This window comes from Saccopteryx bilineata, chromosome 3 (genome assembly GCF_036850765.1).
Source record: "Saccopteryx bilineata isolate mSacBil1 chromosome 3, mSacBil1_pri_phased_curated, whole genome shotgun sequence".
Taxonomy (NCBI): Eukaryota; Metazoa; Chordata; class Mammalia; order Chiroptera; family Emballonuridae; genus Saccopteryx; species Saccopteryx bilineata.
This window is the reverse complement of record NC_089492.1, coordinates 257197677-257223702: the sequence shown is the minus strand read 5'-3', so window position 1 is coordinate 257223702 and position 26026 is coordinate 257197677. Positions and strand designations below refer to the sequence as shown.

General features: G+C 43.5%; 1 protein-coding gene across 2 annotated transcripts in view; it reads right to left on the bottom strand.

Annotated features, from left to right (window-relative positions):
* Nucleotides 1-17613, bottom strand: part of EIF2B3 (eukaryotic translation initiation factor 2B subunit gamma) — a 137596-nt gene extending 119983 nt beyond the window's left edge. The window contains exons 1-3 of one of the 2 annotated variants that reach the window (XM_066269359.1): nucleotides 17552-17613; nucleotides 10814-10970; nucleotides 5160-5305 (exon numbers count right to left, since the gene is read on the bottom strand). In XM_066269359.1, the coding sequence (XP_066125456.1) occupies nucleotides 5160-5305; nucleotides 10814-10961 (294 nt within the window). In that variant the 5' untranslated portion in view covers nucleotides 10962-10970; nucleotides 17552-17613. Of the gene's footprint in view, nucleotides 1-5159; nucleotides 5306-10813; nucleotides 10971-17499 lie in introns of both variants that reach the window. The other variant, XM_066269358.1, reaches the window with a different exon arrangement.
* Between the last annotated feature and the right edge of the window lie 8413 nt (nucleotides 17614-26026).

The following is a 26026-nucleotide window of genomic DNA, read 5'->3' as shown; positions in this document are numbered from 1 at the left end:
GACCAGGAGGTGGCGCAGTGGATAGAATGTTGGACTGGGATGTGGAGGATCCAAGTTCAAGACCCCGAGGTCGACAGCTTGAGCCCAAGGTCGCTGGCTCAAGCAAGGGGTCACTCGCTCTGCTGTAGCCCCCAGTCAAGGCACATATGAGAAATCAATCAATGAACAACTAAGGAGCTGCAACGAAGAATTGATGTTTCTCATCTCTTTCCCTTCCTGTCTGTCTGTCACTATCTGTCCCTCTCTCTGATTCTGTCTCTGCCACAAAAAATAAATAAATAAAAATTTAAAAAAATTAAGAATAGTCCTCTGTAGTGAATTATTTTAATTTCTGCCTCTTCTTCCTGATCTGCATCTGAATGTTTCCTCTCATTTCAGTGCAAGATGTATATATAGCCTTCCTCCTGCCCAAAGCTGTTCCTTTATTCCTTCTTGTCTCCTTGTTATCCATCATTTATTTCCTTTCTTCTGTACTTCCTTACTGGTCTTCTTGCTCTCTTATAAAAATGTTCAGGTTGCCTGACCAGGCGGTGGCGCAGTGGATACAGCGTCAGACTGGGATGCGGAGGACCCAGGTTCGAGACCCCAAGGTCACCAGCTTGAGCATAGGCTCATCTGGTTTGAGCAAAGCTCACCAGCTTGAGCCCAAGGTCGCTGGCTTGAGCAAGGGGTTACTCGGTCTGCTGAAGGCCCGCGGTCAAGGCTCATATGAGAAAGCAATCAATGAACAACTACAATGTCACAATGAAAAACTGATGATTGATGCTTTTCCTATCTCTCTGTTCCTGTCTGTCTGTCCCTATTTATCTCTCTCTCTGATTCTTTCTGTCTCTGTAAAAAAATAAAAGTTCAGGTTGCTTAAAATATCCTCAAAGTATAAGAAACTAATAATGATGGTTGCTAATGGGGAGAGCTGGGTGGCTGGTAGACAGGGAAGGAAAGGAAACATTTTATCATAAACCTTTTCATGCTTTTTGATTTTTGAACCATATGTATATATTAGTTATTACCTATTATTTCAAAATATCTATGGTCATTAGTGTTTCTTTCTATCTCTCTATTGGATTTTTAATGACTGAAGCAAAAAAGATGTAAAAACCACAGCTCTGGAAGAACCCTACTAGTTTTGTACCTCTCTTCAAACTTGCTGTTGGCCTCCTGTTGGGCCTTGTATTTCAGAGCAGGGTCTCTGAAGATGTCCTTGTTGGCAACAGTTTTGTTCAAGGGGATTTCCAAAGAGTACTTTGTGGGAATGAAATGATCATAGTTATAAGCTTTCACAAGATTTAATATTTGACCTCCTGGCAACTTTCTTCTTGCCCATTGCAGCTGTCACTTTGTGGGAATAGCAGTCAATTCCAGCCACCAGAGCATGGCTGTAGGAACAGGTACCATCATTAATATTCTTCACAATGACTGCTTTGTGTCCGGGGTGGCATCCAGCCAGGACCAGCACTACCTTCCCAGGTTTCATAACTTGCCCATTTCAACAGCAGCCACTCGGGCCTATAGCCATAAGTGTCACTCTTAGCTCTTTCAGAGGGTCTCTTACCCATCTATCATATAATATATTGGTGCTTCCTTAGGCCATTTGTATTCTGTCCTTTTCTTTATTTACTCTACTCATTCTTGTGAGAAAGCTGTTTCACATTCACAGCTTCAGCTATCACTTAAAAGCTCACAACTTTTAGACCTGTATTTCTACCTCATCTCTTCTTCCGGAATTCTATATAAGTTTATCGACTACCTGCTAGGTATCCCACTTGAAGATAATTAACAGATTTTTAAAAAGTCTCACCTTTTGTTTATCCATCAGTTTATCTGTTTATTCACTTAATCATCATTCATTTACCCATTCATTTTACCCATTCAAAAAATATTTATACAGTGTTTTGATCACTAATAAATCCAAACTCATGATGCAGCTTTGACAATGAATGAGATAAAAATATCAACCCTCTAGGTCCTTACAGCCTTTAAAGATTTCTTTTTTTTTTAATTTTTAAAATTCATTTTAGAGAGGAGAGAGAAAGAGAGAGAGAGACAGAGAAGGAGAGAGAGAGAGGAGAGAGAGACAGAGAGAGAAGGTGAGGAGGAGCTGGAAGCATGAACTCCCATATGTGCCTTGACCAGGCAAGCCCAGAGTTTCAAACCGGCGACCTCAGCATTTCCAGGTTGACTTTATCCACTGCACCACCACAGGACAGGTGGTCCTTACAGCCTTTAATAATATTTAAAGTTGTTGGTCTAGTTCCTTACTCTCTTTTGGGTTCTCCCATTTGAAATAAGAAAATTGTTCCTTTGGACTCTAATTCTATTTACAACTCCCAGGAGATAGGAAGAGAGGGAAACAGGTATGTAATTGGAATTACAATATACATAGAATTATATAAAAATGCTGTATAGCCTGACTGGGCGGTGGCACAGTGGATAGAGCATCAGACTGGGATGTGGAAGACCCAGGTTCAAGACCCCGAGGTAGCCAGCTTGAGTGAGGGCTCATGTGGTTTGAGCAAAAAGCTCACTAGCTTGAGCCCAAGGTGCTGGCTTGAGCAAGGGGTCACTCGGTCTGCAGATGGCCCATGGTCAAGGCATGTATGAGAAAGCAATCAATGAACAATTAAGGTGTTGCAATGCGCAACGAAAAACTGATTGATGCTTCTCATCTCTCCACTCCTGTCTGTCTGTCCCTGTCTATCCCTCTCTCTGACTCTGTCTCCGTAAAAAAAAAAAAAAATGCTGTATAGTAAGGATAAGCACAGTGGAGCTCAGGGAACAATTAGGAGGGACAATTAATCTAGCCTTGGAGGCTAAGGAAGGCTTCCAGAGGCAAGACAGCCAAATTCTGAAAGATGATGAATAAGACATCTCTTGTGACCCATCGCACAGTTTGTGGGCCCATCTTTTTATTCCAGTAATTTCTCTGGCAATCAGCTATGTAACCTCATAGCATTTCACTCTGTTTACCAGTCATCTCTCATTTTCTGCCCCCAGGACTCCACCAAATGGGATTTCTATGCAAACCCCCTCAGCCACTCAGCCATTCTGAAACACATGCAAATCTTAAGTGTGAAGAAATTTTTACACAAGCCTGACCTGTGATGGCACAGTGGATAAAGCATCAACCTGGAACGCCGAGGTTGCTGGTCAAGGCCCTGGGTTTGCCTGGTTAAGGCATATATGGGAGTTTATGTTTCCTACTCCTCCCCCCTTCATTCTCTCTGTCTCTCTCTCCCCTGTCTCTCTTCCTCTTCTCTCTAAAATGAATAAAGTCTTAAAAAAAATTAGAAAAAGAAAAAAAAAAGAAATTTATAGACAACCTTTGATCAATGGGGAAAGGAAGCCAGTGAATAAATACTCCTCTTTTCCCAGCCTTGAACAATTACTCTGAGGTATATTCTACCTGTTCCCGTAGAAGGACCCTAGTGGCACTGAGCCTCAGTTGCTCACAGTAGTAACCAAGTCTACAACATGCATTTAGATTGGCCTTCCCTTTTCCCCTATATCACTATTTCTAAATCCTACTCCTGTTCTTTGGGATCACCTCTCAAAATAAACTACCTGTAAACAAACTTTTATCTCAGTTTCTACTTTCTGGGTAAAATCCAGGCTAAGACAGAATATCAGGAAATAATTATTTAGGTAGGAATAGAGTCAACTAAATGTGGTCCAAGTAGATTTATAAATATCTAAATTTGTGGAATAGCAAAGGAATAGTATATTTAGTGAGCTAAATGTAGTTACAAACCTTATTACCCTTATAAACCCGTTTCTTGTCCTGTGGTCTCTAAATTTGTGAATGTTTCCATCACCCAACCAGTTGCTCTTTCTAGAAACCTGGGAGTCATGCTTGACCCGTCCCCCCTCTTTATTCTCTAATATTCAATTAATTAGCCACAAAGTTCTCCTAAATCTTCTCCTATTTGTTGCCATCTCTCCATTACCACTGCCACTGCCTTGGTTTGGTCTGTCACCATTTTTCTTTATTTTTTTAAAGATTTTTATTTATTGATTTTACAGAGAGAAGAAGGGAGGAGTGGAAGTATCAACTCATAGCTGCTTCACTTTAGTTGGTCATTGGTTCCTTGTCGTATGTGCCTTGACTGGGCAAGCCAAATTTAGAACCAGCAACCTCAGTATTCCAGGTCTGCACACTATCCACTGCACCACAACAGGCCAGGTCCTTTGTACTTCTTTCCACTTAATCTGTCATATGCAGAGTCAATGGCTGCTCTAATTTTTTTTTTTAAAGGAAGCATTTTTTTTCCTTTTAATTTTTTATTTTATTTAATTTATTCATTTTAGAGAGGAGAGAGAGAGGGAGAGAGAGAGACAGAGAGAGGAGAGAGAGACAGGGGAGAGGAGCTGGAAGCATCAACTCCCATATATGCCTTGACCAGGCAAGCCCAGGGTTTCGAACCGGCGACCTCAGCATTTCCAGGTCAACGCTTTATACACTGCACCACCACAGGTCAGGCTGCTCTAATTTTTATCATGCTTATTCATGAACTTCATATAGATGAAATCTTTTAAAGTAAATTTGAAGTAAGTGTGTATGTGTATTTTTTTTTAAGTGAAAGGAGGGGAGATAGTGAGACAGACTCCTGCATGCACCTCAACTGGGATCCACCCAGTGACCCCTGTCTGGGGCTGATGCTCTAATCAATCAAGCTATTTTTAGCATTTGAGGCTGATGCCCTGGGACCAGCTGAACTATCCTCAGCACCTGGGCTGATGCTCAAACCAATCGAGCCACTGGCTGCGGGAGGGGAAGAGGAAGAAAAGGGGGAGAGGGATGAGGAAAGAAGCAAATGGTCACTTTTCTGTGTGCCCTGACCAGGAATCAAACCCAGGACATCCATACACCAGGCCAATGTTCTATCCACTGAGCCAACCAGCCAGGGCCCTGAAGTATATATTATTTATTTTTTTTATATTTTTTATAAAGATGTACTGTTACTTTAAAATATTGGATAACAGTGACTGTGATAACTAAATATCTAAATCTTCACTTGTAATCACATTTAAAACAGTTGGAAGAGTACAGGGGCAAAAAGTAGGTGATGCAAGAATTTTTTTTAAAATCATTGTAAACTATAATGTACTGGAAAAAACATAAGACATTTAGCTTCAATAAATAATAAAAATCAAGTTTTCACCTTAAGTTTTGGATATATGTGGCGCAGAGAATCTGCAGTTCCCTTATCAGCTTCATCAGAAATACACACAATATCTAGCTTCATTTTCATCTTGAATTCTGCAGATAGAGCTTTTTGGACATCCCTGGTTGTAACAACAATGACTTCTGTATCACAAAAAAAAAAAAAAAAAAAAGAAGAAGAAGGAAAACCATAAAAACTCTCATTCATTTAGATAACTTGTCTATTTCAATTAGATTTGGTCTGTTTCTAACAGTTAATATTATTGAGCCATTTCAATGTATTTTACATGAGTTCTCTCAATTCTTACAACAATCTCACTCTGCAAATCAGAAATCTTGGACTATAAATTGTGTGACTTTGTTCAGGGTTATGCAACTAGTACACAATGGATTTAAGATAAAACTCAGGTCTGTCTGATTACAGCCCACACTTTAATATATTATACATGATACTTCTTGATGTAAAGAATTTACACTTTGAATATATGTACCCTGATTTATTAATGTCATCCCATTACCATTAATAAAAATTTATTTAAAAAAAAATTTAGAAGAACATTCATCAAAGTATATAAAAGAGGGATCACATTTTAAATCTTCATGCACTAAAAAGAAAGAGCTATTACCACTTCCACCAGGTAGCCATTATTGCTTCAATGAGGATTCAAATAACCCTAGTTAGAGGCAATTTCCACATAACCGATGTCTTTATCTTATATGTAGCTATCAACCAATGACAGAAAACTTGGCATTTTGTCATGGATCTTTGGTAGGGTAATATAATCTGCTATAACATAACATGTGTTGCTAATGTCTGAAGACTGATTTTTAGCATCTCTACAGTGGAACAATTTCTACTTGTTCCATGATAGTGTTCCAAGTCACAATTATCTCTTCCTTTCACTGTAATCTTCTTTTCTATTTTCTTCCCTTCTCTTCTTTTCTTTTTCAAATCATTTAACCTTCCTTCTCTTTTTCTCTTTCTTCCTCTCCTCAGTCTTCTTTCTTATTCACTAACTCACTTATTTGTTCAATAAATACAAATACATTTAATATCTAAAAGATAAATAAGCACTGAGAATTCAGAAACGAACTCAACATTTTCCTATTTTTAAGAAACTTATCATGAAGAAACTAGATGTGGAAATGACCAAGGAAGGTTTCATGGAAGAGATGGCCTTTGAGGTAGGCCATGATGAATTTAAGTACAACAAAAATTTCTTTACTACATATTGTATATAAAATGCTAATGCTACAAAGATGAATTAGACATTGTACCAGCTCTCAGAGAGGTCAGTCTCCCATGCCACTAACTACAGCATAAAATAGGCCTTGAGAACTAGTAAGATAGAAAAACAAAGTGTGATAGAAGCATAAAGGACAAGGTGAATGATGCTGTTTGGTATTTCAAGAAGGTGACATTTCCACAGGTTGGAGGGGACTTTTTTTTTCTTTTTAAATTTAGAGAGAGAGGGAGAGAAAGACAGTCAGAAAGGAAGAGAGCCCTGGCCAGGTTGGCTCAGCGGTAGAGCGTCGGCCTAGCGTGCGGAGGACCCGGGTTCGATTCCCGGCCAGGGCACACAGGAGAAGCGCCCATTTGCTTCTCCACCCCTCTGCCGCGCTTTCCTCTCTGTCTCTCTCTTCCCCTCCCGCAGCCAAGGCTCCATTGGAGCAAAGATGGCCTGGGCGCTGGGGATGGCTCTGTGGCCTCTGCCCCAGGCGCTACAGTGGCTCTGGTCGCAACATGGCGACGCCCAGGATGGGCAGAGCATCGCCCCCTGGTGGGCAGAGCGTCGCCCCTGGTGGGCGTGCCGGGTGGATCCCAGTCGGGCGCACGCGGGAGTCTGTCTGACTGTCTCTCCCTGTTTCCAGCTTCAGAAAAATGAAAAGAAAAAAAAAAAAAAAAAAAAAAGAAAGGAAGAGAGATGAGAAGCACTAACTCATAGTTGCGACACCTTAGTTGTTCACTGATTGCTTCTTATATGTGCCTTGACCAGCGAGCTCCAGCTGAGCCACTGACCTCTTGCTCAAGCCAGTGTGACCTTGGGCTTCAAGCCAGCAACCATGAGGGTCACATCTATGATCCCATGCTCAAGCCAGAAACCCTCTGCTAAAGCTGGTGACTTCGGGGTTTTGAACTTGGATCCTCAGCGTCCCAGGTCAGTGCTCTATCCACTGTGCCACCACCTAATCAGGTGAGAGGACATTTTAGGGAGAGTGGATAGAGTGAAGGGGGTAAATTAACTGCAAATATGGGAGAATTAGTCTAATAATTAGACCAATACTTTTCTGTATGGAGAGAGACAAAAGCTAAGGGTTATATTAACTTCTCTAAAATCATGAACAATATGAAAGGAACAAACACAGATTTGGTTATTAAACTCCAGAATCCTATGTTTAGAAGGCACTCTTCAATTTCTAAGCACTCTCCAATATAACAGCCCGGCCTGTGGTGGCTCAGTGGACAGAGCATTCACCTGGAATGCTGAGGTCACCGGTTTAAAACATTGGGCTTGCCCAGTCAAGGCACATATGAGAAGCAACCAATGAACAACTAAAGTGAAGCAATTCTGCATTGATACTTCTTGTTCCCCTCTACCTCCACTCTGTAAAATCAATAAATATATTTTTTAAAAAGACACATATAATCTGGCCAGGCAGTAGCACAGTGGATTGAGAATCAAACTAGGATGCAGAGGACCCAGGTTTGAGACCCCGAGGTCACCAGCTTGAGCCCAAGGTTGCTGGCTTGAGGAAAGGGTTACTCGGTCTGCTGTAGCCCCACGGTCAAGGCACATATGAGAAAGCAATCAATGAACAACTAAGGTGCCGCAACGAATAATTGATGCTTCTCACCTCTCTCCCTTCCTGTCTGTCTGTCCCTCTCTCAGACTCTATCTCTGTCACAAAAAAAAAATAAAAAAGATTAATACAAAAAAAAGACACATATCGCAAAAGTAAAAAGAAAAGTTACAGATGACAAATCCTAAAGATTAAAATACATTAGATTTTAAAGTACACTAAGATGTGTTCTTCACCTGTGAAGTTGAGCTCTAAAAAAGACTCTTCTAAAATATATTTCTTAATATGAATGTCATATAAACTATTGTATAGAAATGTCATGGGTCTCAGAAAGGCAATTCTCATAGTGGAATGATCATTGGATCACAAAACCAGTCCCTAGAATCTAGCACCACGTCCATCTGTTTTCTTAATTTTTGACAGAGACAGAGTCAGAGAGAGGGACAGACAGACACAGACAGACAGGAAGGGAGAGAGATGAGAAGCATCAAGTCTTCATTGTAGCACCTTAGTTGTTCATTGATTGCTTTCTCATATGTGCCTTGATCGGGGGGCTCCAGCAGAGTAAGTGACCCCCTGCTCAAGCCAGTGAGTGATCTTGGGCTCAAGCCAGCAACCTCTGGGCTCGAGCCAGTGATCATGGAGTCATGTCTATGAGCCTGTGCTCAAGCTGGCGACCTTGGGGTTTCAAACCTGGGTCCTGTAGCACCACGTCCATCTGGTCCTATGATTGCTATATCCAACTACCGGACACCTCAAACTCATTGTGGCCAAAGCTGAACTCATTATTTTCTTTTTTTTTTTTTCATTTTTCTGAAGCTGGAAACAGGGAGAGACAGTCAGACAGACTCCCGCATGCGCCCGACCGGGATCCACCTGGCACGCCCACCAGGGGCGATGCTCTGCCCACCAGGGGGCGATGCTCTGCCCATCCTGGGCGTCGCCATGTTGCGACCAGTGAACTCATTATTTTCATTCAAACTTATTCCCTTTCCCAGTTAATGGCACCACCTAGTCACCCAAGCAAAAAGTAGATATAAGGCTTCCCTTTTTTTTTTTCAACTTCTACTCCTCTTAATTATCAATTTTTTCAAATGTCCCCTCTTCTCCAACTTAGTGCTTGCTACCTCTTCAGCTCACGGCCTCCTTATTACTGGTGTGGACTTGTATATCAACCTCCTAACTCATCTCCCTGCTTAGTCTTGACTCCCTAAAATCTATTTCTCATATAACTTCCAAAGCAATTTTTAAAAAATATAAATCTAAATTATCAAACTTATTACCATAAAGCTATTGATAATATTCCCTTATCTTTTTAATGTCTGTAGGATCTGGAGTTATGTTTCCTCTCATTCTCGTTACTAGTAATATTTCTTCTCTTTTTTCCCAGATGAATATAATTTTATTGATTCTTCTTGAATGCTTTGTTTTCTATTTCCTTTACTTCTGCTCTCTTTTTTAGCGAGCGAGAGAGAGACAGAGACAGACAGAGAGAGATCTGAAGCATCAACTCACAGTTGCAGCACCTTAGTTGTTCATTGATTGCTTTCTCATACATGTCTTGACTGGGGGGCTCTAGCTGAATCCATGACTCCTTGCTCAAATCAGCAACCTTGGGCTCATGTCTAAGATCCCATGCTCAAGACCTCACGCTCAAGCTGGCTCAGCCAGTGCTCAAGCTGGCAACCTGGGGGTTTCGAACCTTAGTCCTCAGTGTCCCAGGCCGAGACTATATTCTTTGTGCCATCTACTGGTCAAGTTGCTTTTATCTTTTTAAAAATCTTCTCTCTACTTATTTGGGTTTCATTTGCTCCTCTTTTTCTAGTTTCTGAAAGTAGAAATTTGATTGTAATTTGAGACATTTCTTTCTTTCTTTTTTTATTCAGTGAGAGGAAGGGAGACAGACTCCTGCATGCACCCCACTGGGATCTACCTGGCAATCCCACTAGGGAGCGATGCTCAGCCCATCTGGGGCACTGCTTTGTTGCTCATTAACCAAGTTTCTATAAGCACCTGAGGCAGAGGCCATGGAGCCATCCTCAGTGTCTGGGGCCAACTTGCTCCAATCAAGCCATAGCTGCAGGAGAAGAGAAAGAGAGAAAAGCGAGAGAGGGAATGGTGGAGAAGCAGATGGGTGCTTCTCCTGTGTGCCCTGACCAGGAATCAAACCTGGGACATCCACATGCTGGGCCAACACTCTACCACTGAGCCAGCTGATCAGGGCCACATTTCTTCTTTTCTATGCTTAATGCTGTAAATTTTTCTGTAAACAGTGCTTTAGCTATATCCCTTAAAATTTAATACAATGTATTTCATTTTCAGTAAATTCAACATATTTTCTAATTTCCCTTGTGATTTCTTCTTTAACATTTGGGTTATGTAGAAGTGTGTGATTTAATCTCCAAATACCTAGGGATTCTTTACCTTTCTGTTATTAATGTCTAATTTAACTCTACTGTGGTAAGAGAATACATTTTGTATGATTCTAATCCTTATAAATTCATTGAGAGCTGTTTCATTTACAAAAACATAGTCTATCTTGGTAAAAGTACTTGAAAAGAATGTACATTCTATTACTGGGTGTTCTTTCTGATATCCTTACAGGGTTCATTTTAGATCATTGTGGAGACCAGCTCTAAAACAGTAACACTTTCTGCTATCTTCTCAAGCTTTCTCACACAGGAATAGAGTACTCCTAAATTCTTAATTAACAGAGATCAGTCTCTGGCCAACGCTGAATCCTAGCCTTCTCTCATTCATCCTCTCCTCTCTTATCCTCATAAAACTGACAAATCATCGGGCTCAAACACCTTAAATGTTTTATAAGTACAACTCATTGCCATAGCTCACCTTCAAATCCAACACGCTCAAGCAGGTTCAATGGGTACCAAATTAAAGGTTTGTTCCCAACTGGAAGCAGAGGTTTTGGAATGCTGGAAGTCAGGTCTGTCATCCGAGATCCCCCTCCAACTGCCATTACTACCGCTTGAAATTCCATTTTTACAAACTGCAACCACAGAGAAAGACAATTAACAGGGAAAAAGTAACAAAAATCAAAGCATAGACCGTACTAATGCTGTTTTGTTTTTTTTTTACCTACTGATTTTATTTTTTTCTTCTTTTCTGTGTGAGAGTAAGGGAAATAGAAAGACAGATTTCCACATGTGCCCTGACCAGGATCCACCTGGCAACCCCGTTTGGGGCCGATGCTCTGACCATCTGGGGCCAGGATCACAATCAAGCTATTTTTAGCACCTGAGACAGAGGCTTCACAAAGCCATCTTCAGCACCTAGGGTTGATGCACTTGAACCAATCGAGCCATGGCTTCAGGAGAGGAAGACAGAGAGACGGGGGAGGGAGAAGAGGAGGGGTGAAGTAGATGGTTGCTTCTCCTGCATGCCCTGACTGGGAATCAAACCTGGGATATCCACATGCCGGGCTGACACTTTAAGACTGATCCACCTGGCTAGGGCCTACTTACTGATTTCAGAGAAAGAAAGGAAGGGGAAGGAGAGGGGGAAGAGAGGAAGAAATACAGACAGACACAATAATTCACTGTTCCACTTATTTATGCATTCATTGGTTGATTCTTATGTGTGCCCTGACCAGGGATCAAAGCTGCAACCTTTGCTTATGGGGACAATGTTCTAACCAACTGAATTACCTGGCCAGGGCAGTATTAATGCTATTTCTATTTAGCTTATTGATACCACTACATCAAATGCATCACTTCCAAGTCCAATAACCAGGTAAGAAGACTCCTTAGCTGCAGTATAAACATCACCTTTATCATATTTTTCTTACTCACCAATACTGTATATACTCTCAGTGTCAGCCTGGGGAGATGAGCTGAAGGAGAAATACAAGTTTTTAAAATCTGGCCCTGGCCTGTGGCCCAGTGGATGGAGCACTGGCTGGCATATGAACATCCTGGGTTTGATTCCTGGTCAGGGCACACAAGAGAAGTGGCCTTCTGCTTCTCTTCCTCTCCTTCTCCTCTTTCTCTCCCTCTTCCCCACTCACAGCCAGTGACTCAATTGGTTGGAGCATTGACCTGGGCACTGAGGATGGCTCAGCTGATGTGAGCCCATCAGCCTCAGGCACTAACAATAGCTTGGTTGATTCAAGCATCGACTCCAAATGGGGGTTGCCATGTAGATCCCAGTTGGGGCACATGCAAGAGTCTGTCTCTCTTCCCCCCTTGCACTTAAAAAAAAAAATCTAGCCCTTGGCCCTGGATGGTTAGCTCAATCGGTTAGAGCATCATCCCAAAACACCAAGGTTGCAGGTTTGATCCCCAGTTAGGGCACATACAGGAAGTGGTCAACGAATGCAAGACTAAGCAGTACAACAAGTGAATGCTTCCCTTTCTTTTTTTTTGTATTTTTCTGAAGCTGGAAACGGGGAGAGACAGTCAGACAGACTCCTGCATGCGCCCGACCAGGATCCACCCGGCACGCCCACCAGGGGCGAAGCTCTGCCCACCAGGGGGCGATGCTCTGCCCCTCCAGCGCCTGGGGCAGAGGCCAAGGGGCCATCCCCAGCGCCCGGGCCATCTTTGCTCCAATGGAGCCTTGGCTGCGGGAGGGGAAGAGAGAGACAGAGAGGAAGGAGGGGTGGAGAAGCAAATGGGCGCTTCTCCTATGTGCCCTGGCTGGGAATCAAACCCGGGTCCCCTGCACACCAGGCCGACACTCTACCGCTGAGCCAACCGGTCAGGGCCTGAATGCTTCCCTTTCTAAAATCAATTAATAATGAGGCTCCATTGGAGCAAGGTTGGCCCGGGCACTGAGGACAGCTCCATGGCCTCTGCCTCAGGCGCTAGAATAGCTCCGGCTGCAGTAGAGCAACACCCCAGATTGTCAGAGCATCGCCCCCTGGTGGGCATGCCGGGTGGATCCTGATAGGGCAAATGCGGGAATCTGACTGCCTCCCTGCTTCTAACTTCAGAAAAAATACCAAAAAAAAAAAAAAATTAATAATAAAGAGAAATCTGGCTTTTTCCCTGGAGTTGCTCACAATTAAGTGGAGAAGACAAATTCAATAAATTACAATATGTAATCATCAGTGCCATGCAGGGATATATCCAAGATGCAGTAGGCAAACAGTGAAGGTAACATCTAATTCTTTCTAGAAAAGACACGGAAGGTGTTATAGGAAGGTAATGCTTGAGATGACTCTTGAAGGAGTAATGGCTTATCCAGTGAGCTTCTCATTCAGTTCTATTCCTTGAAAAAATTTTAAACTTCTGGCTAAAATTAATAGCACACTACAAGCATATTAGTCTCTGAAAAGTATAAAATAACTTAAGATTCTTACAATAATTCAGCCAGCTGCTCCCATTTTCTCATAATCCCCAACTATAGATAGTAAATACAAATGTAGGCTTGTATCGGGATCTAGATTTAAAGAGTTCAATTGCAAAAATAGACCAAATTAATTCCTTTTTTTCAAATTTAGGGAGCCTATTTGATCTCTAAAAGAATCTCTTTATACTAGCTATCACAGAAGTGAGGCACAATGAAAAGTTATAAATCGTTACTGATTAAAAATAAAAGTACTGCCTGACCAGGTGGTGGCACAGTGGATAGAGTGTTGGACTGGGATGCAAAGGACCCAGGTTTGAGACCCTGAGGTCGCCAACTTGAGCGCGGGCTCATCTGGTTTGAGCAAAGCTCACCAGCTTGACCCAAGGTTGCTGGCTTGAGCAAGGGGTTACTCGGGCTGCTGAAGGCCCACGGTCAAGGCACATATGAGAAAGCAATCAATGAACAACTAAGGCATCGCAACGAAAAACTGATTACTGATGCGTCTCATCTCTCTCCGTTCCCGTCTGTCTGTCCCTATCTATCCTTCTCTCTCTCTCCATCTCTGAAAAAAAATAAATAAATAAAAATAAAAATAAAAGTACTGCCTGGCCTGTGGTGGTGCAGTGGATAAAATGTCGATCTGGAATGCTGAGGTCGCTGGTTCAAAACCCCTGGCTTGCCTGGTCAAGCAAGACACATATGGGAGTTGATACTTCCTGCTCCTTCCCTCCTTTTCTCTCTCTCCCCCTATCTAAAATGAATAAATTTAAAATAAATAAATAAATAAAAGTACTACCCTGGTTGGATAGCTCAGTTGGTTAGAGCAGTGGTCCCCAATCCCCCGTCCGCGGACCAGTACCAGTCCGTGGGCCATTTGGTACCGGTCTGCAGAGAAAGAATAAATAACTTACATTATTTCCGTTTTATTTATATTTAAGTCTGAACGATGTTTTATTTTTTAAAAATGACCAGATTCTCTCTGTTACATCCGTCTAAGACTCACTCTTGATCCTTGTCTCGGTCACGTGATACGTTTATCCATCCCACCCTAAAGACTGGTCCGTGAAAATATTTTGTGACTAAACCGGTTCATGGCCCAAAAAAGGTTGGAGATCACTGGGTTAGAGCATCGTCCTGAAGCACAGAGGTTGTTGGTTCATCCCCACCCAGTCAGGGCACATACAGGAACAGATTGATGTTCCTGTTTCTCTCTTATCCTCTCCCTTCCTCTCTCTAAAAAAATAAATAAATATTAAGAAAAAATAATTAAAAAAAAGAAAAAATAATAAAAGTACTTTTTTTTTTTTTTTTACAGAGGCAGAGATAGGGACAGACAGACAGGAACAGAGAGAGATGAGAAGCATCAATCATCAGTTTCTCGTGCGCCTTGCGACTTCTTAGTTGTTCATTGATTGCTTTCTCACACGTGCCTTGACCGCGGGCCTTCAGCAGACCGAGTAACCCCCTGCTGGAGCCAGCGACCTTGGGTCCAAGCTGGCGAGCTCTTTGCTCAAGCCAGATGAGCCCGCGCGCGACCTCTGGGGTCTCGAACCTGGGTACTTCCGCATCCCAGTCCGACGCTCTATCCATTGCGCCACCGCCTGGTCAGGCAATATAAAAGTACTTTTGATGTACAATACATTATGTAACCTTTATAATACAATTGCAAAATGCAATGTTCAGGAAAAGAATTTATTTAACATCAAATTGGCAAATAATGTATTATAGAATTATATGCCTGAAACCTAGTTTTATTAACCAATGTCATTCTACTAAATTCAATAAAAAAATTTAAGTTGGCAAGTAATGTTGCACTTTTACCAAAATTATGATTTTTCCTGGGCCCCTTACATCAGTATCTAAACATCAGCACTTACACCCAGTACATCCAAGGCACAAAGTAAAGGTTCCTGAACAATATCCACACTTAAAGACAGTAATTCTGATTGCAGGAAACACTGCCTTAGATTGGAATTTAACTTCAATTTGGAACTATATAACTTTCATCATATCTGAAATCATTAAGAAAAAGAGTACTGGACCTTAATGAGTCGAAAGACCTGAGTCTGAGTTCTGGTTCTGCCACTTTTTTTTTTTTAATGTTTACTGTATTGATTTTAGAGAGACAGAGGAGGGGAGAGAGGGAGAGACAGGAACATTGATCTGCTCCTGTATGTGCCCTGACAGGGGATCTAATCGGCGATCTCTGTGCTCCGGGAGGATGCTCTAACCCAGTGGTCCCCAACCTTTTTTGGGCCACGGACCGGTTTAATGTCAGAAAATATTTTCACGGACCAGCCTTTAGGGTGGGACAAATAAATGTATCACATGACCGAGACAAGCATCAAGACTAAGTCTTAGACAGATGTAACAGAGGGAATCTGGTCATTTTTTAAAAATAAAACATTGTTCAGACTTAAATATAAATAAAACGGAAATAATGTAAGTTATTTATTCTTTCTCTGCGGACCAGTACCAAATGGCCCACGAACCAATACTGGTCCACAGCCCGAGGGTTGGGGACCACTGCTCTAACCAACTGAGCTATCCAGCCAGGGCTGGTTCTGCCACTTTTAGGTAATGTGACCAGGCACCTGACATTTTTACAACTCTCAGCATCTTCAGTTCCTAGAAAGGAGCCTGGTGCTTAAGTTCATAGACCCTTGAGCCAGACTAACTGGGTTTGAATTCTAGCTCTACTATGTGTTAACTGTGTGAACTAGGGCAAGCTAGTAACTTTTCTATGCCTCAGTTTCTTCATTTTCTTTTTTTAATATATATTTTTTAATTTATTGATTTGAGAGAGGAAGGAGGAGGAGGAGAGAGAGAGAGACAGGAACATCAAGCTGTTCCTGTATGTGCCCTGACCAGGAATCAAACCGGCAATGGCTGCAGTTTTAGGATGATGCTCTAACCATCCAAGCTATCTGGCCAGGGCTCTTCATTTTCTAATTGAGGATAATTATAGTTTCTACCTCACAGAATTGTTGTGGACAGTAAATGAGTAAAACCATGTAAAGCACACTAAATAATATCACTCCCACAGCAAACACTACAAAAGTGTTTGATATTAAACAGAGGCTAGTTCATGGAAAGCCTCCTGTGCCAGCGGAGGCTTTCCATGAACCAATTCTGGAAAGCTGTTGCCTAATTCTGGTCTCTGTATTACTAATCTGGTTTCCTAAGGCCCCTTCTCCTGCGCCTAATAATCACTTATTAAACTTTTAAGACTCAGTTCTAAGAATCATCTTGCCTAAAAAGCCATTCCTAATCCCTCCCACCTTCTTGGTAGAAGCCAGCCTCTCTCCCCTTAGGTGTTTGCGCTCTGCAGCGTCCAGATCATGTCTGCCTTAACAGGCTTTAATATCCATGTATTTAAGTGTCTACTTCCTTTCAGTTCTTTGAAGGTAGGTACTGTACTTGTCATCACTGTATTCCCATCAGATGCCAGGCACTCTGTGTTTGTGGAATGTGCATCTGTGAACTTCACAACCCCGTTGTGAGTCAAGCTCAAACACGTGCAGAAGGGAGACCAGAACCCAGGATACTAGAATCTGAGGTTCCTGCTCTCAATGAGGCTCTGGGTGATAATCATAAGCATAGCTAACCATGCTACCAGGCGGTCTGTCAAATGCTCACGGTCACTCACTGCCACGACTCTGGGTGATGGGAATCATGGCAAAGAGTCTCTCCTTAGCCTCTTAAGTTTTAGACTCTAAAATTTAGAGAGAGCGGTCATGGCATCTAAGACATGACTCCATCATAGCACTCTTGCCTTCTCCTCTTTTGTAAATTGGTAAGATAAAACACTGTATCATAATTGGTCTCTCATGCGGACCTTATTGTATTCCATTTTATATTTCACTGTCTTGCACCTAAACAACTAAAAATTGGCAGAATAATGATAGAAGGGCTGGAGTGGAAAGAGTTCAGGCACTGTGCTAAGGGCGTCTGGTCCTGAGTCTGGGTCTCACACGCTGCAACTTCGAGCAGATCCCTCCACTCCCTGAAATTCAGTTTCTCCATCTATTGCACCAGGTGATTGGTTCGGATTCTCCCCAAGTTCTGTTCTAGTTCGGACACTTGGCTCTCCGCGCTCAGACTCGAGTTGGCGACTCTGGAACTCCGCACCCCCGTCCACCTCCCTCAGGCCCTCCTCGGCCAGGCTCAAGGAGCCGTCTCCCTCAGACCAAGCGGAGCCCGGTGGCCACCACTGTGCTGCTCACCCTCGCCAGCCAGCTCGGAGGTGGCCCGGCAGAGCAGAAGCCACAGCTTTACCTCAGCCCCCGGCGCGCCGCCACCGATCCTAAAGCTCCCCACGCCGCCTCCGACTGACAGCCCAAAGGCGCAGGCGCGCGATGGCCGAGCCGATCGATGGGACGCGCGGGGTAGACCCGCGGTGAAGGGATGAACGTCGAGCGGTAGATTGAGGACCTGAAACGCGAGCCCCACCCAGAGGAAAGGAGGCGGGGCTTTCCTTGATCTTTATTCAGAAATCACCAAAGCTCCTGAAGTGTTTCTCCCATTGCTGGGTTCCTGGAACCAGACAGGAAAAAGTCACAGTCTTCCTTAAGGGAGTTCTCATTCTAGGACTTGGTTCCGACTACCACTCCGTGAAAATAGAACTCATTTGGGAACCGCAATTTCGGGCTATCCTGTGGAGAAAATCACCAAATGCTTTTGCAGGCTAGGGCTTTCTGTGTCTATGATGTCTAATGTGGCGACTCATGTTGGCTTTCTGAACCAGGCTATTATTATATGGAAAACACCCACAATTAGCCATCAAAACTCTGTGTGTGTGTGTGTGTGTGTGTGTGTGTGTGTGTGTGTGTGTTTTGGGTGGGGAGGGGGGAGAGTCAGTGAAGACCTCACTGAGTCAGTGACACCGAACAACGACTTAAGGACAGTGACTCGGGTGGAAGTCTTGGATAAGAGCCTTCAAGCAGACTAGCTAGCAATTTGCAAAGGCCCTGAAGAGAGAACACATGTCACTTGAATCCATGTTAACACAATAAATTAAATTTAATAAAAATTAAAAAATAATAATATAAAAAGAGAGAACACATGTTCAGAGAAGACCTAATAGGCCAATATGACTGAAGGTAAGTAATGATAGATGGCACAGGAGGTCAGAGAGGCAATGGGGGAGAAGGTGGAGGGTTCAGATCCTTCGAGTCTTGTAGACCATTGTGAGAACCTTGAGTTAAGTAGAGGAGGGACATAATATGACAAATTTTGGAAAGATCACTCTGGTTGCTGTATTAATAGACTTTGGAAGCAAGGAGACCACTTAAGAGGCTGCAACTGCATGACAGACCCCACAAAAGCCTGAGTCTAGATGACCCCAAAAACCATGAGAGACAACTGTGAGAGGTAATAATTGTTGTTTTAAGCAGTAAGTTTTGGGGTGGTTGTTAAATTGCAGTAGATTATAGGAACAATGGTCATTCTCTCTTTCCCATACATTCCTGCAATCTCCCAATCTTTTAGAAGCTTCCTCATTTTTTTTCTCTTTTCTTTTAGTGCGTGCACGTGCAAGAGAGAGAGAGAGAGAGAGAGAGAGAGACAGGGACAGAAAAGGAGAAAGATGAGAAGCATCAACTCATAGTTGCGGCACCTTAGTCATTCATTGATTGCTTTCTCATATGTGCCTTGACTGGGGTTAGGGACTCCAGCTGAGCCAGTGACCCCTTGCTCAAGCCAGTGACCTTGGGCTCAAGCCAGCGACCAGGGGGTTTCAAACCTAGGTCATCAGCATCTCAGGCCCATGCTCTATCCATTGCCTGGTCAGGCTAAAAAAAATTTTATTAATTAATTTGAGAGAGAGAAAGCATTATCGATCTGTTCCTGTATGTGCCTTGACCAGGGATCAAACCAGCAACCTCTGCACTTTGGGTTGATTCTTGGCTCTGGCCAGTTGTCTCAGTGGTAAAGCATCGGCCCAGCATCTGGAAGTCCCGGGTTCAATTCCCGGCCAGGGCTCACAGGAAAAGCACCTATCTGCTTCTCTGCCCCTTCCCCTCTCCTTTCTTTCTGTCCTCTTCCCCTCCCACAGCCAACGCTCTATTGGAGCAAAGTTGGCCTGGGCAGTGAGGATGGCTCCATGGCCTCAGCTTCAGGCACTAGAATGGCTCTGCTTGCAACCGAGCAACGCCCTCTGGGCATGCCAGGTGGATGCCTGGATGCTGGTGGGGCACATGCAGGAAGGAGTCTGTCTCTCTGCCTCCCGGCTTCTCACTTCAGAAAAATAAAAACTAAAAACATTTTACAATTTTTTTTTAATTATTTTTTTTTTGGTATTTTTCTGAAGCTGGAAACGGGGAGAGACAGTCAGACAGACTCCCGCATGCGCCCGACCAGGATCCACCCAGCACGCCCACCAGGGGGCGACGCTCTGCCCACCAGGGGGCGACGCTCTGCCCCTCCGGGGCGTCGCTCTGTTGCAACCAGAGCCACTCTAGCGCCTGGGGCAGAGGCCAAGGAGCCATCCCCAGCGCCCGGGCCATCCTTGCTCCAATGGAGCCTCGGCTGCGGGAGGGGAAGAGAGAGACAGAGAGGAAGGAGAGGGGGAGGGGTGGAGAAGCAAATGGGCGCTTCTCCTGTGTGCCCTGGCCGGGAATCGAACCCGGGACTTCTGCACGCCAGGCCGACACTCTACCACTGAGCCAACCGGCCAGGGCCAAACATTTTACAATATTTTTAAAATCACATTTGTTCATATCACCACTAATGTCATCAGAAAAGTCCTTCAATATTGGAAAGCTGGAAAACTTATAATGACAGATACAAGTTTCCCAAATTTCTGATTTTCTTTTGAAAACTCAAATATTGTCATTGGCAACAAATACTGCTAGTGGTTTTCCTTGAAGTGACTGGCTTACTTCATTTTGATAATTTGTTGACCACAGTCTGTCAAGTGTTCTTTCAAGTAAATATAGTGTTTTATGTAAAAAGTAGTAGCTCACAAATCAAATGATCATACAATTTCTTTTTCTAGAGACAATCATCATACTTCTCTAGTATGCACATAAATGTGACATGTGTACTTCCCATTTCATCACATAGAATATTAAAAAGATGTGTACCCAAAGACCAAGGTTTAATAAAATTATTTTTATTGCTTCATCAACATTCTTAAATGAAACTTACTTTGCTTTATTATTATTTCTATTTTTATTGCAAGTGTGTGGCAGTAAAGAGTACAGTGACTATTCGTACTGTTTGGTATCACTGCTTTGATTCATGCGAAAGCAACAGCAGTTTTACCCATCATTGCTTTTGTACTATCAGTGTAAATATCAGTGCAATGAAGAGGAAAATAATGTTTTAGTATTATTATGAAAATAGTTTTGACCTGGCAGATACCCTGAAAGTGTTTTGGGGACTCCCAGATGTCCACAGAGCATACTTTAAGAACTGCTATTTTATGGATTCCTTCTTCTGGCTCCCACTGTTTCTAGTACTTACATTATGGCACTCACCACAAAGGACTGTCACCCCCTTTTTCTTGTCTTCTCTATCACACTGGGAACCCTCTGAGGACAAAGGTGATATCTTATTTGCTCCTTTCTCCAAGACAGGACAGCTCCTAGCACAGGACCTGGGACTCACTAAGTAAATAAGTGTGAATGAATTTAAAATTTTCATAAGTTTACCCTTGACCTTCCATTTGGTGGTGGGTAAACTGGGCTGAGGGCCAGGGTCACTGACATCTCTTCTGAACATTCCTTCTTACAAAGTCAATCCATATTATTATCTCTCATGTGTAACCTCATGCTTATTATTTGTTTTTATTTATTAATCACATGGGAAGTACTTAATAAATGCTTATTGAACACAGACTGTTCCCTATGCTTGTTTCCTGCTCACATTTTTTTCCACTCGGAACATTTTTATGTATGTATTTGTATGTGGTAGGGGAATAGTTGAAGAAAGTCAAGCTCTAAAGTTGTCTTTAACTGTGGGAGACAAGAGAAACCTTTCAAAGTTGCGTCTTGGCTCAAAAATACTCTTCCCACGGTCTTTCTGCAAGAGATGTATCTCTCTTTGGGAATTTGCTGGTCATGTCACATTATTTATCTACTCCATTTGGCTGTGGACTTGTCAGTGGGACAGGAAATTATTATTTTTAGAGGGTAAGTGAAAGTTAAAAATGAAAAGAGAAACTCTTCATTTGGCAACCAGTTGCAGGAACTAAAATATTTTTGTTTTATTTTTGTACACAGGCCCAGCAGTTGCCTCATAGATTCATGAAAAGTTAGAGAGGAAATGATGCTACAGTGTTTACATAGAGAGCTTGGAAAGACTCTTCATTAATTAGGACTTTAACATTTCTTTTCAAGCATGCAAAGTTTTCATTGTTCGTGGTTTTAAAATCAGAATCATTTATGCTCTAAATCAGCAATTTTCAACTTTGTTCATCTTAAGGCACACATGAAAATTCCATGTCACACCAAAGAAATATATTTTTTGCTGATTAGACATAAAAGATAGGTATAACTTTTAAAATATTTTTATTGATTGATTTTTAGAGAGAGAGAGAGAAACATCAATTTCTCTTACTCATGTCGTCATTGGGTGATTCTTGCATGTGCTCTGACCAGGGATCGAACCTGCAACCTCAGCATGTCTGGGCAACATTCTAACCAACTGAGCTACCTGGCCAGAACCAATAGATATAATTTTGATTCATCCACACTGGAAGGCTAGTGTTGTATTAGCTGTTGTCATTTTTTTTAATTTGACAGTCTAAAGGACAAAAGGTCAGTGTCCCTGACTAAATAGTCAGGTATTCCATGGTTGTTTTTTTTTGTTCTTTTGTTTTGTTTTGGTTTTTTGTGGGAGAGACAGAGAGAGTCAGAGAGAGGGACAGATAGGGACAGACAGGAAGGGAGAGAGATGAGAATCATCAATTCTTCGTTGCGGTTCCTTAGTTCATTAACTGATTTCTCATATGTGCCTTGACCAGGGGGCTACAGCAGACCAAGTGATCCCTTGCTTGAGCCAGCAACCTTGGGCTCAAGCTGGTGAGTTTTGCTCAAACCAGATGAGCTCACGTTCAAGCTGGAGATCTCGGCGTCTCAAACCTGGGACCTCCACATCCCAGTCAGAGGCTCTACTGCACCACCGCCTGGTCATTATTAGAAGATAATGGTTTATGGGCCACAGTTCACTTATTTATTGAGTATCTAGTATGTGCCAAGGACAATTTTAGTCTCTTGGGATATATTAATAAATAGAAAATAATCCATCCCTCATCCTAATAGACAGAAGCAGCATATATAAATAAATCAGTCTAAATAAGAAATGAGTAAACTGCAGTATATTAAAAGGTGATAAGTACTACTTTGGGAATAAGAAAAAGTAGGCAGGGAGGAGGGATAAGGAGAGGGAGAACACAACCTTGACAGTTATAATGTCTTAGAGTTTTATAGAGGTAATTGAAATTTGGGCCTGACCAGGTGATGGCCAGTGGACAGAGTGTTAGACTAGGATGCAGAGGATCCATGTTCAAAACCCTGAGGTCTCTGGCTTGAGCGCAGGCTCATCCGGCTTAAGCGTGGGCTCATCAGCTTGAGCATGAGGTCACTGGCTTCAGCGTAGGATCACAGACATGATCCCATGGTCACTGGCTTGAGCCCAAAGGTTGCTGGCTTGAAGCCCAAGGTCTCTGACTTGAGCAAGGGGTCACTTGCTTTGCTGTAGCCCCACCCCATCAAGGCACATATGAGAAAGCAGTCAATGAACAACTAAGGAATCACAACAAAAAATTGATTCTTCTCATCTCTTTCCTTTCCTGTCTGTCTGTCCCTATCTGTCCCCTCTCTGTCTGTCCCCCCCACCAAAAAAAAATAAATAAAATTGAGACTTGTATCTCATTTAAATCTTTCTACAATTTTCTTGATCTTTTTTTTTTTTTTTTTGCTCACACGAGAGAGAGACACAGATAGACCGGGACAGACAGGAAGGGAGAAAAATGAGAAGCATCAACTCATAGTTGCAGCTAGCAACCTTGGGCTCAAACCAGCAACCATGGGGTCAGGTCTATGATCCATGCTCAAGTTAGCAACCCCATGCTCAAGCTGGTGAGTCTGCCAGATGAGCCTTTGCTCAAACCGGTAACCTCAGCATTTCGAACCTGAGTCCTCAGTGTCCCAGGACGACACTCTATCCACTGTACCACAACCTGGTCAGGCTCTACAACTTTCTATCTAATAAATTTAGAAGTAAATATAAAAGAAACAGGTAACATCAGTAAAAATGGTGGTTCCCCCAAAATTATCTCCTCCCTTAAAGCAATGAGAATATTGTCAAAAATGTCAGAATCGCCTGGCCTGTGATGGCATAGCGGATAGACCGTCAGCCTGGAATGCTAAGGTTGCTGGTTCAAAACTTTAGGCTTGCCTGGTCAGGGCACATACAACAAGCAAGCAATGAACAGCTAAAGTGAAGCAACTATGAGTTGATAGTTCTCATTCCCCCATCTCTTCTCTCCATAAAATGAAATTTAAAAAAAAATTTTTAGTGTGCGAGTGAGAGACACAGAAGGACAGAGACAGAGACAGACAGGAAAGATGAGACATGAGAAGCATCAGCCCATAGTTGTGGCACTTTAGCTATTCATTGATTGCTTTTCATACGTGCTTTGACTTCAGCCGATCCAGTGACCTATTGCTCAAGCCAGCAACCTTTAAGTTCAAGCCAGCAACCATGGGGTCATGTCTGTGACCCCACGCTCAAGTCAGTGACCCCACAGTCAAACTGGCAACCCTATGCTCAAGCCAGATGAGCCTATGCTCAAAGTGGCAACCTTGGGATTTTGAACCTGGGTCCTCAGAGTCTGAGATCAACACTCTAGCCACTGCCCCACCACCTGGTCAGGCAAAAATCAATGAAATATATTTTTTTCTTTTTTTTTCTTTTTTTTTTTCATTTTTCTGAAGCTGGAAACAGGGAGAGACAGTCAGACAGACTCCCGCATGCGCCCGACCGGGATCCACCCGGCACGGCTACCAGGGGCGACGCTCTGCCCACCAGGGGGCGATGCTCTGCCCATCCTGGGCGTCGCCATGTTGCGACCAGAGCTACTCTAGCGCCTGGGGCAGAGGCCACAGAGCCATCCCCAGCGCCCGGGCCATCTTTGCTCCAATGGAGCCTTGGCTGCGGGAGGGGACGAGAGAGACAGAGAGGAAAGCGCGGCGGAGGGGTGGAGAAGCAAATGGGCGCTTCTCCTGTGTGCCCTGGCCGGGAATCGAACCCGGGTCCTCCGCACGCTAGGCCAACGCTCTACCGCTGAGCCAACCGGCCAGGGCCGAAATATATTTTTTTAAATGTCAGAATCAGGCCCTGGCCGGTTGGCTCAGCGGTAGAGCGTCGGCCTGGCGTGAGGGGGACCCGGGCTCGATTTCCGGCCAGGGCACATAGGAGAAGTGCCCATTTGCTTCTCCACCCCCCCTCCTTCCTCTCTGTCTCTCTCTTCCCCTCCTGCAGCCAAGGCTCCATTGGAGCAAAGATGGCCCGAGCGCTGGGGATGGCTCCTTGGCCTCTGCCCCAGGTGCTAGAGTGGCTCTGGTCGTGGCAGAGCGACGCCCCGGAGAGGCAGAGCATTGCCCCCTGGTGGGCAGAGCATCGCCCCTGGTGGGCAGAGCATCGCCCCTGGTGGGCGTGCCGGGTGGATCCCGGTAGGGCGCATGCGGGAGTCTGTCTGACTGTCTCTCCCCATTTCCAGCTTCAGAAAAGAAAAAAAGAAGAAGAAAAAAAAATGTCAGAATCAACTTTTTTGGGTGTTCATCATGAGCAGTAAGTCATGTCACTTCTTTAATTGTTAGTGATTAGTGACTTCACATCTCTTCTTCAGTTCATATACAGACAGCAAAGGATGTACATAGTTCTATTGCTCTCCTGTCTCCCATTGATAACCCATGTGTCATTAAAAAAAAAGAATTGAGAAATGGCTAACAAAATGAAAGTATGGCAAAGAAATGAACAGTGATAATGCAGAAAGTGAAATTCAAATTGAACATAAATGGAGTTGTAGAAGAAATAGCTGCTCATGGAATGTTGACATTACCATCATGAAAGAATATAGCTATGCAGCCAGAGGAACTTAGTGAAGGTAACCTTATCTGCATAAATGAGGGAAGTGCTTGTGACGAAAAGGATGAAGATGTCCCTGAGGAAGTGATGCCAACCAAAAACTTCACATTAAAGGAATTCTCAGAGATATTTCATGAGATTGAAAGTACAAAGAAAGCTCTGGCTGGATAGCTTAGTCAGTTAGAGCAGTGATTGGCAAACCATGGCTCACGAGCCACATGTGGCTCTTTGGTCCCTTGAGTACAGCTCTTTGGCCAGCTTAGGAGTATCCTAATTAAGTTAATAACAGTGTACCTACCTATTAGTTTAAGTTTAAAAAAATTGGCTCTCGGCCCTGGCCGGTTGGCTCAGAGGTAGAGCGTCGGCCTGGTGTGAGGGGGACCCGGGTTTGATTCCCGGCCAGGGCACATAGGAGAAGCGCCCATTTGCTTCTCCACCCCCCCTCCTTCCTCTCTGTCTCTCTCTTCCCCTCCCGCAGCCAAGGCTCCATTGGAGCAAAGATGGCCCGGGCGCTGGGGATGGCTCCTTGGCCTCTGCCCCAGGCGCTAGAGTGGCTCTGGTCGTGGCAGAGCGACGCCCCGGAGAGGCAGAGCATCGCCCCCTGGTGGGCAGAGCGACGCCCCAGAGGGGCAGAGCATCGCCCCCTGGTGGGTAGAG